The sequence below is a fragment of the Pongo pygmaeus genome, chromosome X (assembly GCF_028885625.2).
Source record: "Pongo pygmaeus isolate AG05252 chromosome X, NHGRI_mPonPyg2-v2.0_pri, whole genome shotgun sequence".
In the NCBI taxonomy this organism is placed as follows: Eukaryota; Metazoa; Chordata; class Mammalia; order Primates; family Hominidae; genus Pongo; species Pongo pygmaeus.
In genome coordinates this window covers 144,546,515-144,561,238 of record NC_072396.2, presented here as the reverse complement: position 1 = coordinate 144,561,238, position 14,724 = coordinate 144,546,515, and the positions used below count along the sequence as shown (strand labels likewise).

Sequence of the window (14,724 nt, the reverse complement as noted above, 5' to 3'; positions counted from 1 at the left end):
GCTCTAGACTGGCAGAATGTGGCGAGGCGGAAGACTAGTGTAAGATTCTCTGAACTCCCTTTACTTCTTTTTGACTTTTATAGAACAATCTGCAAGTTCTTCTCCAACAGCCTTGGGCCCCGCCTTAAGGGGCGGTGAAAAGGGGTGGGGTTGTGGTAGTTGGGAGGGATGCCCAGCCTCGTGGCAATTCTGGACTCGCTTTTCTTTTGTAATTTTTCGCAAATTCCAGCTCTAAGCTGGGGGCCAAGGGTGTAGAGGGTTTCCTGATGCGCACATTTTGCGTTCCAAGGAAAGCTCCCAGGATTCGGAGCTTTGCCGAATTTATTCTTCTCACATGTCCCACCGCTAGGAAGCTACCGAGTGCGCCCGGCCTCCACACCCAGCCGGCCAGCGTGGAGAACCCGCTGTTCAGCCCGGGCTTCCTTCTTCAACCCTCTGGGCAAACCCGGGACTAGCGTGTGGGGGAGCTCCCAGCCCGCGGTACCAGGCGGAGTAGGGGGACGGTTGGACTACAACTCCCAGGCTGCCCCGGGAGCAAGGCGGGGGAGGGGGAGAGCGGGAGGGGCCTGGGGTGGGGCGGGGTGGGGGTCAGGGAAATCCCGCCCCGCTGCGCAGCAGCAACGACACAAAGCCTGACTTTACAACCTCAGAGAAAGTGGAAGTAAGAAGGCTTAGGTGGGCAGGCAGGACGAGAGAAAGACCGAGAGAAGGGAAAGCCGCGTAGGTGGGAGTACAGCGGAGCGAGGGTCGAGGGGGAACCCTCGTCCGTGCAGATGAGGAGGGTGGGCTTTCAGAACTAGTCCCCCCTCGCACCCCGCCCCGCCCCTCCCGCGCTGGGGTCCCCACGGTGCCCAGCCTCAGAGCCCGGCTCCACCACGCCCGGAAGGGGGAGCCTGGCCGTCGGCTGGCTCAGGGCGGGCCGGTTGGCTGTACCCAGGCTCCCTAGCCCGAGTGCGGGACGAGAGCGCGGGGCGGCGCGACAGCCGCGGACCGAGGAGGGGCTGCGAGCGAAACGGCGCGGCGCGGCGCGCGCGGCACGGCGGACGAGTTAGGGCCGGGGCGAGGGAGGCTGTGGTTCCCGACAGAGACAGGGGAGTAGTGTCGGGCTGAGGCGAGGTGAGGCGCGGGGTGCCTCGGGAAGGTTCCCCGTGCCCCGAGGGGGGCGGCCGCGGAGTCCAGCGGGGAGCGGGCGGTGGTGCCGCGTCGGGGAAGAGTGCATCCCGCGGGGTGCCGAGCCCGGCGCTGGCGGAGAGACGGGGGCGCCCCGTCCCCACAGGAGGAGCCTCGCGCTCCTCCGCCATCCTTTCCCCGCGCGGCGGGCTCGCCTTCTCAGTGGGTGCTGCGGGAGCTGCCGGCCCGCGGTGCCGGGGCCAGATAAGGGCGATCCGCGGGGCCGCCGCCCCCGGGTCAGGCAGGCCGGGGGCGGGCCGGGAGTGAGGCGGGGCGGCGGCTGGGGGGCGGGGGAGCGTGGAGAGCCGAGGGGGGCAGGCGGCGAGCGGGTGGCCCGGCCGCCCGCCTCGCTGCTCCGCTTGGCGCCGCCGGCCCACGCCGCAGTGTGTTTTGTGGACGGCGCCTTCCCAGACAGCCCGGTAGAGCCCAGCTCAGCGCCCGGCAGCCTTCGACGCGATGTTCCGCCGGAGCTTGAATCGTTTTGTAAGTACACTCGCTGCGGCTCCGCGCGTGCCGGTTTGCTTGCTCGCCAGCCCCTTCGCCGGGTCCCTCACAACAATTTTCTGAGGGGGCAGTTATATCTCTGGGAGACACCACCACCCCTCTTCTTCCTTTTCACCGAGACACGGTGCCCAGGCGGCCGGGGAGGGGAGGCAGGTAGGGCTCTCGGGGTATCCCACCCTCGCCCCCAGGACAATTCGACCAGGGCTTCCTGGAGCTGTTACAAACTCTGCCTGAAACTGGGGGCCGCCTTCGGGCTGGGTGGTGGGGGGGACTCGTGGGGGGACCGACCCGGGGACCCCTCAGTTTGCCAATTAGTCGAAGATGGCGTTTTATTCTCAGGGAGGTTGCTTTCTTTTGTTTCCTCTGCCACGAGCACATGGAGGTAAACCTAGACCTGTCACCGTGGCCCAAAAGAAGAGCTGGGGGCTGAGGGAGCCGGAGGCTAGGGCAAGACTCAGCCTTGCCTAGGGCTCAGCCAGCGGGCGGCTGCTGACCGGAGGGCGGGCAAACTTTGGAGACCCAGCCTACAAAGCTCACCTTTAGGGTGTTTGAAAGGCGAGCGTGATTGTCAGGGTGGGCCGGGTGGATGTGCAGCCGCGAGGAGGCTGCGCCGCCACTGCCCGTGCTGCCGATCGCTGGTCTGAAGCCTCGCGGAGGACTGAGCACTCCAGACCTTGAACCCATGGGAGAAGGCGGGCTGTGACTGGACTCCTCCGTCCACGTTTACCCCCTTCAAAATCCCCAGAAAAGGGAATTTCATTTTCATGGGAGTTAGCCATAGGGAAAATCGCTTTCTGGCCACTGACTTTTTTGAGTAACCTGTTTACTCCTAGAGGGTACATTAAGAATGGAGCAAAACAGGACCATTTACGTTCTGTGCTGCTATTTGTAGCAACTTCCTTAATTGCAAGAGGAGGTGGCGGGAATAGGATTTTATTTCTGCCAATGATGTGAAAGAAAGGGTTCATCTGCAAATTTTGATTTTTCTGTAGTTAGGAAAAAGGGTTGAAAGCTGAGTGCTTTCCTCTACCTGCCTTAAAATACATCTTTTGAGAACATATCGATTTGGTTTTATTCATGCAATTATTCCTAATCAAAGCGTTGCTAACATTTTTCATACATCGGATATATTTGCTCTCATTTTTCCTTCATTTGAAACTTTCACAAATGTACACTGGCTGAAAGTAATACTTGTACATCCCTTTTTAGAATAGTGCTATGTTAATGGTTTTCTAAATGTTGACCCCACCTAGAAACATGCAGTATGAAATTAGAACAGATTATTACCTGTGGCATAGAGCAGTAGAGGTTGTACATATCAATCATCTTGAAATCCGTAGGTGATGGCTTGTACTGATTGCTGAAGCAAGTGACTAAAATTGGTTTCTCACATTTAGCCTGAGAATGCAAACGGGTATTGTTCTTAATAGCTGTTTCACATAGATTCTTGTGATCTTGGAGTGTTGTGTGGGGGTGACAAAAAGGAAAAGGTGGCAATGAAAGCTAATTGTATTTAGGAAAAGGATAATCTTTTCACATGGCACTCATGGTGGAAAACAACTGGGCTCTGAATCATAATAAAATCATTAAACTTAAGTTGTTTAAATCCTTTTTTTTTTTTTTCAAGGATTTGAACATTTGAAACCGAACAACTCAAGTATTGGTCTAAAAGCCCATTTGCTTCCCTTTTGCGAAAAGTGATCTGCATCGTATCAGAGTCTAGTAATTAAGCAGTGGTGGCCCAGGAAGCCAGGGCATGCAGTAGAATTTGCAGCAGTTGTTGAGGTGCCAGCCTGCAGGTTTGAGGCTAGTACTTTGCATCCCCGACCAAGATCTCAGCAGAGAATCACTTTTGCTATACTGAAATGAGCTTTGACCTTATTGTTGCAGCTGGAATGTTCAGCTGTTCACATTTTCCTGCGCAGCCGTGACTGTGGTAAGTATCGGGAATTTGTACCAGTGCAGTAAGCTGGAAGGTTCTTAGGAGTTGTGTCTGAGCCCTAGGCCCAGGGCAAGGAATTAATCTGCATACCGTTGGACTGAATGTGAAAATTACTATCAAATAATCATTGCTAAAAAACGGCTTCAAAAGTTGGGGGAGGGGGGCAATTTTTCCATCTCTTAGATCAGTAAACCATGCGCTGTTCTCATCTTTTGCCTGACAAATTCTTTGAGGGGTACTTCCATTTGAATTACTAGAAGACTAGAATTAAAGATTTGGGTGGAACTTTGAGACTTTCACAGCAGTATAGATGTAGTCAAGGTTGTGAGTTGTCTTATGATTGTTTTAATATTTTAGAAATAGAGCTATGAATTCTTTTCAAAGTGAGTTGTGTTTTTTTAGTGTGCCGTACGTGTCTGAAATTGGTTTTGATTGTGAAATAAATTACAGTGGTGTTGATTGTAGTTGTTGGTTATTGAAAACTAGACTACATATTAGAGAAGTGCTTCCTTTATATTTTAAACCTGAAGTGGAAGAATCCTTTAGGAGTCTTACAAGCGTCATCTTCTATAGCTCAGTTGTGTTTGCTGAATCATTTTTGAAATGCCATTTATTTTTCGAGTTCTCCAATTTCAAGCTAAAAGAAAATAGTGATTCATTGTATTTTTTAAATACATGGTCTTGACTTCTTTGCCATTAATAACTGTGTTCCTTTCTTTCTGATGAATTATGACTTTCCTTATGACAGTTTTGAGGTGGAAAGAAATTGGTGGATTTGGTGTATAGCATTTTAGGGTTGAGGCATGTAGACGGTGTCCTAAAGGATTTAAGAGTTGGATGTCTCTGAGTACAATAAAAGCACCACCTGTTCTCAAGTCAACATCTCCATAAATACAGTAAATAAGTAATAATAGCTCTGTCTGTACAATTTATTTTCTTCAAAGGCATATTTAATCAGAAGTCTGAACTAGTTGAGATTTAAGGGTCATGGACTTTTATGTTATCCTGTCTTGTTTTATTCTTAATTCAATTCCTAGTGACTATAGTAACATGTTCTCTTGGGTTTAAAGATTTATTGAAAGTCTAAAAACAATTCCCCCCTCTTTTTGGCTTATTAAATTCTTTTATACTAAAGATTCAAAATAAGAGATTTCTTGATAAAGTAGGTTGGGGGCTTGGTCAAGAGGATGCTGTCAGTTTAGCTTGTCAGAGAGTGATAGTTAACTGGTATGCATTTCTAGGCCTTTGATACATGAAAGCTTAATTGTGAGTGTGAAATACTGGAGTACATTTAAATCTCTGATTCTAGAAGCCCTTAAACTGCTTTGGTTTCATAAAGCATGTAGCATATAATCATAATATCACAGAGAAAATGCCCAGGACTAGGAAGAAATTAGACTGCATAAGGAAGAATGGCAATTTAAAATAAGACTAAAAAATACAAAATAAGAATTAATGAAATAGGTAGCTAATTTATTACTTTGAGTCCAAGGGAAGGCTAGTCTAATGAAGCAATATATGGAGGCAATTAAGAAAATAGTTCAGGTAATTGCTTTTTTTTTTCCCCCAGAAGCGAGAAGGTTTTTAGTTTCCCCTTTAAATTATCAGAGTAATTAAACATTTTTTTTTTTTTCTGTTTCACTTTACTAATAACCCTGGCCTGACATTGACGAGCGGGAAAATATTGATTTTATTTTACTGTGTTTAGAAATATATCTGTATGTATGTATTGCAGTATTTTTACATTTGCACAACTATTGCAAATGGTCTGTGTATCTTGGCTCCCACATGGCTGTTAATAGAGGTCTAAGTTTAGCAGTTGAACTTGACCATACTTAAAAGCAACTTTTTTTTTTTTTAAATCATATTGTGTTATAATTGCCTTTTAACTTGTATGGCTCCCTAGTCTTTCTCAACATGGAGAGAATTGGCACTGATGCCCTAGGCCATGCATTGTTAGTAATAAATTAACATTTTCCTGCGCAGCTGGAGTCAAGGAACCCTAATTGAGAAAGGCTGTCCTACACAGGGATAGTTCACAGTGTGTTCTTAGCTCCTAGCACAGTGCCTGGTCCCTAGTAGGTGTTCAGTAAAATATTTTTTGAAAGAACAACTTTTGTATGTATCCCATAAATAATAACCTTTACTTACAGATAGTGATTATTGTAAACCCGCTCTTATGCAGAATGAGCGAAGAATGAGTTTTTGTTAATTGGGGTATGCCGTATACATTACTAGTATTCTCAGAAATAGAATAAATACATCTAATGCCGAAAGTTATACTGACCATAGTATAATCTTTTTTTTTTTCCTTTTTTTTGAGATTTATTATGGGAATTGGATCATGCAATTATAGAGGCTGAGAAGTCCCAGGATCTGCCACTGCATGAGCCCAGCCACAAAATATCCCCTTCTTTTATTTATTTTTATTTTTATTTATTTATTTATTTTTTTTGAGACAGAGTCTTACTCTTGTCATCCAGGCTGGAGTGCAATGGCACGATCTCGGCTCACTGCAACCTCCGCCTCACGGGTTCAAGCGATTCTCCTGCCTCAGTCCCCCTAGTAGCTGGGATTACAGGTGCCTGCCACCATGCCTGGCTAATTTTTTTGTATTTTTTAGTAGAAACGGGGTGTCACCATGTTGGCCAGGCTAGTCTCGAGCTCTTGACCTCAGGCGATTTCCCCACCTCGGCCTCCCAAAGTGCCGGAATTACAGGCAAGAGCCAGCATGCCCGGCCTCTTTCTTAGATGATTAAGGCATTGTATGGTTTTGCAGAGCAATTATTTCATTCAGCAAACATTCACTGAGCACCTACTATGTGCTGGGCACTGTAGTCAATCCTGGGGGCGTAGATGAGCAAGACAGACAAGGTTCCTGTCTTCCTGAGCTGTAATTATCATTACATACACAACTGTAGATATAGAGGGCATGGTAACTGCATTGCATCGAATACATTTGTGACATACCATGAAATTTGATCTTTATGAATAAGTTACTATTACATACTTGTCATTTTTCTTTCTACCAAAAATAGATTGTACAATATCAGTTATTTTCTGGTTGTTTGGATGTCAGTTAAAAAGGAGTTTCTTGCATTTGTCTCCTTTCATCTGACCTATGTATGGCAAACTGCTCTTTTGCAAATAGATGCTAGGCTGACCCTGTGCAAGGTGGGAAACTTATTTAGAAATGAACCACTGTAACTTGAAATAAATCTTTACACAAGTGAAAGCAGGTTTTGTCTTCTTTTTTCCTGATCTACCTTTTAGTGACTAAGCAACATAAAACTCTGAATGTGTCCTGAGTACTTTCTATAAGTGTTTACTGTTTGTTCCTTTTGTTTATGCTTATAAATGTTATGCTAATAATTCAGCCATTTAGTGAGTAATATTGAGTGCCTATATACCAGGTAGTTTCCAGTGTTCCTAATTAACTTTTAGCTGAATTGAGATTTGGGCAGGTGAAGCTGGCCATTTTTATATTGATGCAACTTTCCAAAAGAGCTTGTTTTCTCAAAAAAGCTGCCAGTTTACCACCTGCTGAGCAGTGGGTTCTAGGAGGTAAAGGATGGCCAGTGGCCCCTGAAAGAACCATAACTAACCTCGCTGTGTCTGCATGATGTGCAAAGAACTAGCCCACTGAGTGAAACCAAATACTGGTTTGTTGAGTGATGGAAAAAATCATCAAGGCTCACTGCTTGTCTAACATGGTTGTTCAGTTCTCTCAAAGAGAGTGAATGCATGGGATACAAAAAAAATACTATTTTTTTCTTCAAGGTGGTGGAAGTTCCTGTACATCTGTAGTGCTTTATACAGATGAACCTTTTACATCTGGAACCCTCGAGACTGGGGGAGTTTTTCTGGTTAGGTGGAGGGAGGTTCTGGGCTTCCACAAGTGAATTAGGTGCTGGCTCTCGAGTTTATTTCCTTTCACTTAACATTTACCTTCTTGGCCTGGTATTAAGGGTAGATTAGCGGTGATCGTAAAACAAAACATATTGGCACAACTGCAGCATATGTTAACACTGCTGCAGCTTAATGATGAATGAGTGCTCAGCACTGCAGATATGGGCACAGGATGCCCTATGCCCGCACATTGGCAGACAGCCCCTCAATTATTGCAGTGTATGGATGGATTACTGGTTCGGCTGACTTCTTGATAATAGAAGATGTGATTTATAAATGATAATGGACCGTGGATTTCCAGATTTAGAAGGTTAACCTGTATTTGTGAAGTAGAAATCATTGATTTCTTGTGCCATATGTATTTAATGGAATATGGGAAGATTGGTGATATTGATATTGCTGTTCAAGCAGATATCATCATTTGTTTTTTTAGGCGTCTCTATTATATGTTGTCATAAAGTATTAATGTGGCAATGTTTTCCTAGTCCCTTTCTCTTTACCAAGGTATTCTTGGAAAAATCAGAAGTGTTCTTGAAAATGATCTTGCAGTTAGCACAGCATCAGGTAAACAGTAGATGTTCAATTAATACTTGTTTAATTGTTTTGAGCTGAATTGGTAACACAGTCTGAGTCAGTAATAACAGATGAAAAATGATCAGTTTAGGAAGCAGCCACCAAGAAGCTTATGCATTTCAGACTGGGCTACAAAATTAGCCAGGAGTGGTAGCACAGGCCTGTAATCCCAGCTACTTGAGAGGCTGAGGCGGGAGAATCACTTGAACCTGGGAGGCAGAGGTTGCACTGAGCCGAGATTGTGCCATTGCACTCCAGCCTGGGTAACAAGAGCAAAACTCCATCTCAAATAATAATAATAATCCTGTATGCTTACTATAAATACAGATTCCTGGGCCTTGAACTTACTGAATCCAAGTCTTGGGTGATAGACCCCAAGAAACTGTGTTTTTAACAAGCATTCCAGGTGGTTCTTAGGTTCACTGAAATTTGAGAACAGCCATATATAATATAGTAAACACGGAAATATTTATTTTCTGGGCACACTCTGTTCACCTTTTTGAACTTCAGTTTCTTCATCGATAGAATGGGAATAATAATACCTATTTCACAAGACTGTTGAAAAAAACGTTTGGTAGACTATTCAACACTATACCAATTGTGACAGAGGTCCTCAAAACCGGCCTAGGTTTGTTGATTCACTGGCAGAACTCAGTACATAGACACGCTTGGGGATGTGATTTATTATAGCAAAAGGATACAGAGCAAAGTCAGTAACGGGAAAAGGCTCATTGGGGCCAAGTCTGGAGGAAACCATGTGCAAGCTTCCAGTCCTCTTTCACTGAAATCACACAGGTCATGCTTAATTCCTCTAGCAAACGAGTTTTGACAACTTGTGTGAAATGTCTACTAGGGAAGCTTATTAGAGATTCAGTACCCAGGGTTTTTATTGGGAGCTGGTCACACAGGCACCCTCCACCTGGTACACAGCAAAATTCCAGACCCCAAGGAGGAAAGCAGGTATTCAGTGTAAACCCTATTGTTTATACAGCTTAAGCAGAGTGAGCCACTCTTACCAGGGTGATGGAAACCCTCCCAAAATCCGAGTCCCCAGACACCAGCCAAGGACCAACCTTGCAAACAGGCCTTACTAAGAATAGCAGTGTCAGGTCTGCTATGTTAACTCTTTCCATCACGCAAATATTGTGAAACACTGGTATTTTTTCAGTGAAAGGAAATGACTTGTCCAAGATCATTAAGCTAATCAGCAGTACAGCGAGACAGACTCCCAGCAATCACATCTTTTCATTGCTGCCCATAGCCATGCTTCTAGATTATGGGTCATTCCTTTTCATACTGTCATTGAAAGCACTTACTATTTGTCACTTGAAGCAGAAGAGCAGCCTGCCGGTGGTAAATTGATGCACCCAGTGGGGGAGCCAGGAAGTATTGATGTTTCTGCCAGTTTAGCGTCAACACTTGCTGGTTTCCTCTCTGGAGCATTGCCAAGTTCGTGGATTTTCATTTTTCCTGACTTTTGGACTTTTGTTACTACTCCTATTCATTTGCTCATAGTCCTAACACTCATTTGCATCATCACTTCATCCCATTCTATACCTTTTGGATAACACAATTTCCAAACAGTGGGAATACTGCAGTATTTTGTCAAAGAAGACTATATAGGAAAAAAAAAAAACAAAAAAACACGAAAAAAAAATTCTGAGCAATGAATTTTATGGCAGTATTTACAAATATTGGTTTATATCCTGGATTGTCTTTTGAGTTTTATAGTCATGGAAAACCCTAGGGATATCTCTGGTTATTTGGAGTTTCAACCATTTTTACTGTTATAAAGGAAAACAAATTTTTTATGATTGGAGCAAGGAATAAGGAAATCATACTGGATGGTGCAGTAATCCCACATATTGACAGGGAGTAGAAGCCAGGAGGGAATTGCCACAAGTAAGTAACAGCTGGGTAGAGCAGATTATGTAAGCTACACCTGTTGTGTAAGCAGTGGGGACGTTCTTTAAGCTTCACAATTAATGTATTTTGCAGTAATATGGGTTAAGGGATCTATAGTATAGTGCACAATTTACTCTGGCTTCTTTTCTGAAAACATTCATGTGAATCACAGCTTTCTTGGAACACTCATCCCCTATTTGGTGCTGTAGAGGTGTGTAAGGTACAGCCCTGCTCACCAGTAGCCTGCAGTTTGGTAGAAGAGAGAGAAGACCAGCACACAGGACCATCCTCCACACAAGGCCAGTAGGTCACCAGAGCCATCCTTTTGAAGGACAATACACAGTAAGTGCAGTAGGCATTCAGAAGGAGGCACTGGCTCTCTGGCTTCATTTCTTGGGGAGAGCTTTATGGAGGAAGTAGCCTGTCAACTGGGCCTTTGGGGACCCAAAGGGCTGAAGGTTCTGAGATTTTAGGGTTGGGCAGTCTCATTACAGGAGGAGGCAATTACCCGAGCAATGGTGCAGGGTCATTGTTTGCACTTAAAGCATGGAAACCAGTCAATTTAGAGAACATACATGCCAACCCCAAATGAGTTTGAGCTGTTATAAAAAAAGTATAACAGGTGGGGCTCAGTGGCTCACGCCTGTAATCCCAGCACTTTGGGAGGCTGAGGCAGGTGGATCATTTGAGGTCAGGAGTTCAAAACCAGGCTGGCCAACGTGGTGAAACCCCGTCTCTACTAAAAACAAAAATTAGCCAGGTGTGATGGAGAGCGCCTGTAATCCCAGCTACTCGGGAGGCTGAGGCCGGAGAACTGCTTGAGCCAGGGAGGTGGAGGTTGCAGTGAGCAGAGATGGCACCACTGCACTCCAGCCTGGGTAACAGAGCGAGACTCTGCCTCAAAAAAACAAAAGAAAACACAACAGAAATTTATTTCTCACAATCCTGGAACTTGGAAGTCCAAGATCAGGATGCCAGCATGGTTGGGTACTGGTGAGGGGGCTTCACGTTGCAGACTGATGACTTATTGTATCTTCACATGGCAGAAAAAGAGTGAAATGAGCTCTCTAGGGCACTAATCCCATTTATGAGGGCTCTACCTTCATGGCCTGATCACCTGTCAGATGCCTCACCTCCTAGTACTGTCACCTTGGAAGTTAGGATTTCCACATAAGAATTTTAGGGGAACACAAACATCCTCTCCATGACACAGCAGAAAGACCAAAACCTTGATCTTCAATGCCTTACGTTTGCTGTAGTAATTTTGATTTTAAAAAAGGAGATGCTAAAAACAGGTGTCTTTAGGTCTCCACAACAATAGCTATAGGAATCTTCCCATACATAGATTCTCTTTTCTGAAACCTATGACTCCAGTAAATTTATGTCATTTAAAAAAAATACATATATAGAGAGAGAGAGAGAGAGAAGGAGAGAGAGAGAGAGAGAGACAGTCTTGCTCTGTTGCCCAGGCTGGAGGGCAGTGGCACAATCTCGGCTCACTGCAACCTCTGCCTCCCAGGTTCAAGTGATTCTCCTGCCTCAGCCTCCTGAGTAGCTGAGACTACAGGCGTGTGCCACCACACCTGGCTAATTTTTGTATTTTTAGGAGAAACAGGGTTTCACCATGTTGGCCAGGCTGGTCTTGAACTCCTGACCGCAAATGATCCACCTGACTCAGCCTCCCAAAGTGCTGGGATTACTGGCGTGAGCTGCCATGCCCGGCCTGATTTGGTGCAGGGACAGTAAGGCAGAGACCAGGATGAAATATATATTTGGGGTAATATATCATGACACTACTTCATATATTATTATGGGACTGCTTACTTAGTTACCCTGCTTAAATTATGGGTACACATTTCTGGTAACTTTTACTACACATGGGAGACAGGATGGCAGTTCATTTTCTTGAGTACTAGTGGTCATTTATTTAAAAAGCTGGAGATCAGGCCTTTTTTCAGGAGCACATTCCTTACCAACACATTTATAGTTCACTGCTATTAGATAAGAAAGCTTTTGATAGACTTTCAGATCTGACTACATCATTCGGACTTACCAAAACATGAATTGCATCTCATTCCCTCTGTATTAGTCTATTTTCATACTGCTTTAAAGAACTGCCTGAGATTGAGTAATTTATAAAGGAAAGAGGTTTAATGGACTCACAGTTCCACATGGCTGGGGAGGCCTCAGGAAACTTCCAATCATGGCAGAAGGCAATTAGGAAGCAAGACACCTTCTTCACAAGGTGGCAGGAAGGAGAAGTGCCGAGTGAAGGGGGAAGAGCCCCTTATGAAACCGTCAGATCTCGTGAGACTCACTCACTATCACGAGAACATGGGGAAAACCACCCACATGATTCAGTTGCCTCCACCTGGTCTCTCCCTTGACAGGTGGGTATTATGGGGATTATAATTCAAGATGAGATTTGGGTGGGGACACATATCACCCTCATAACCAGTTCATCACGACACCGTGCTCAGTCAGTGCCACTTTTCTTTATCATCATGACTGCCACCCTTGTCTAAGTCATTAGCATCTCTCCACTTTCATATTTGTTCCTCCTCCAGTTTTCTCCTGTTCAGTAAATGGCACCATCCCCCACCTAGTAGCTCAAGCTAAAAACCTAGCAGTCATACTTAATACTAACCTTTCCCTTCATCACATTTGTCAGAGAATCCAGTAGGTTCTATTTCTGAAAATGCTGTCACATCCATCCACCTTTCTTCATGCCCACACCTACCACCATTCAAGTTCAAGCTACTGCTGTCATTTACCTGGACCTTTGCAATTGATTATTTTATTATCCACTTTTGCCCTCTCCTATCTGTCTTCCACACAGCTCCAGGGGGATCTTTTACAGATGCACGCCAGGAGCACTTCGTTGACTTTCCACTGATTTCTGGTTAAATACTTTGCTGGTATTGCTCTCTCTCTTTCACTTTTTTTCATTCACTTTAAAAAACTGAGATAATTCACATAACATAAAATTCACCACTTTAAAGTATACACTTAAGTGGATTTAAATTTCCTATGCTGTGTAACTATCACAGCTATCTAATTCCAGCACATTTCCACTACCTCAAAAAGAAACCCCATCCATTAGCTCTTAGTCCCAGTCCTCTACCCTTCAGCCCTTGGCAACCACCCATCTACTTTCTTACCTCTGGATTGCCAGTGGAATCATACAATATGTTCCTTTGTGACTGAATTCTTTGGTTTAGCATAGTAATATTTTCAAGATTTGTTCATGTTGTAGCATGTATCAGTATCAGTACTTCATTCTTTTTTTTTTTTTTTTTTTTTGAGGTGGAGTCTGTCACCCAGGCTGGAGCGCAGTGGTATGATCTCAGCTCACTGCAACCTATGCCTCCTGGATTCAAGCGATTCTCATGCCTCAGCCTCCAAGGTAGCTTGGACTACAGGCACGCACCACCACACTCGACTAATTTTTGTGTTTTTAGTAGAGACAGGGTTTTGCTATGTTGGCTAGGCTGGTCTTGAACTGACCTCAGGTCATCCGCCCAGCTCGGCCTCCCAAAGTGCTGGGATTATAGGCGTGAGCCACCACACCGGGACTCATTCCTTCTGAAGGCAGAGAATACTCCGTTTTATGGAGAGAGCACATTTTATTTATCTGTTCATCAGCTGATGGACATTTGGGTTGTTTGCACTTTTTGACTCTTGTAAAAAATGTTTCTTTGAACATTTTTGTCCTTTATTTTTAATTTTTTTATTGAGACAGAGTCTCACTCTGTCGCCCAGGCTGGAGTGCAGTGGCGCCATCATGGCACATTGCAGCCTCCGCCTCCCAGGTTCAAGCAATTCTCCTGCCTCAGCCTCCTGAGTAGCTGGGACAACAGGCGTGCACCACCACACCCGGCTAGTTTTGTATTTTTAGTAGATATGGCATTTCACCATATTGGCCAGGCTTGTCTCGAACTCTTGGCCTTAGGTGATCTGCCCACCTTGGCCTCCCAAAGTGCTGGAATTACAGGTGTGAGCCAGTGTGCCTGGCACATTTTTTTGCTTTTTAAAATGAATATGTTTTTACTTGAGTATATATTAGTGGAATTGCTGGGTCATATGGTAATTGTATGTTTAAACTTTTCAGGAACTACCAAACTGCTTTCTTCAGTTCTTCCTCACTTAAATAAGTACTTTGTGTGTGTGTGTGTGTGTGTGTGTGTTTGAGTTTGAGTGCAGTGCTGCGATCTCTGCTCACTGCAACCTCCGCCTCCCGGGTTCAAGCCATTCTCCTCTCTCAGCCTCCCGAGTAGCTGGGATTACAGGTGCCCACCACCATGCAGCTAATTTTTGTATTTTTAGTAGAGATGGGGTTTTCCTGGGATTATAGGCGAGAGCCACTACGCCCAGCCGTGTGTGTGTTTTTTTTGAGACAGAGTCTTGCTCTGTCGCCCCGGCTGGAGTGCAGTGGTGCGATCTCGGCTCACTGCCATGTCTGCCTCCCGGGTTCAAGCTATTCTTGTGCCTCAGCCTCCTGAGCAGCTGGAATTACAGGCACACGCCACCATGCCCGGCTAATTTTAAAAATATTTTTAGTAGAGACAAGGTTTCGCCATGTTGGCCAGGCTGGTCTTGAACTCCCAACCTCAGGTGATGCACCCTCCTCAGCCTCTCAAAGTGCTGGAATTACAGGTGTGAGCCACAGCACCCGGCCAATAACTAGTATTTTTAATTGTAAAGAAAACACATAAAACTTA

General features: G+C 45.0%; 1 protein-coding gene across 7 annotated transcripts in view; it reads left to right on the top strand.

Moving 5' to 3' along the window:
• Positions 1 to 601: 601 nt before the first annotated feature.
• The window catches only part of ATP11C (ATPase phospholipid transporting 11C), a 206,436-nt gene continuing 192,313 nt past the window's right edge, over positions 602 to 14,724 (top strand). For 2 of the 7 annotated variants that reach the window (XM_054471513.2, XM_063660576.1), the window contains exon 1: positions 668 to 1,653. In XM_054471513.2, the coding sequence (XP_054327488.1) occupies positions 1,627 to 1,653 (27 nt within the window). In that variant the 5' untranslated portion in view covers positions 668 to 1,626. Of the gene's footprint in view, positions 1,654 to 14,724 lie in introns of all 7 variants that reach the window. The other 5 variants (XM_063660578.1, XM_054471515.1, XM_063660579.1 and 2 more) reach the window with 5 other exon arrangements.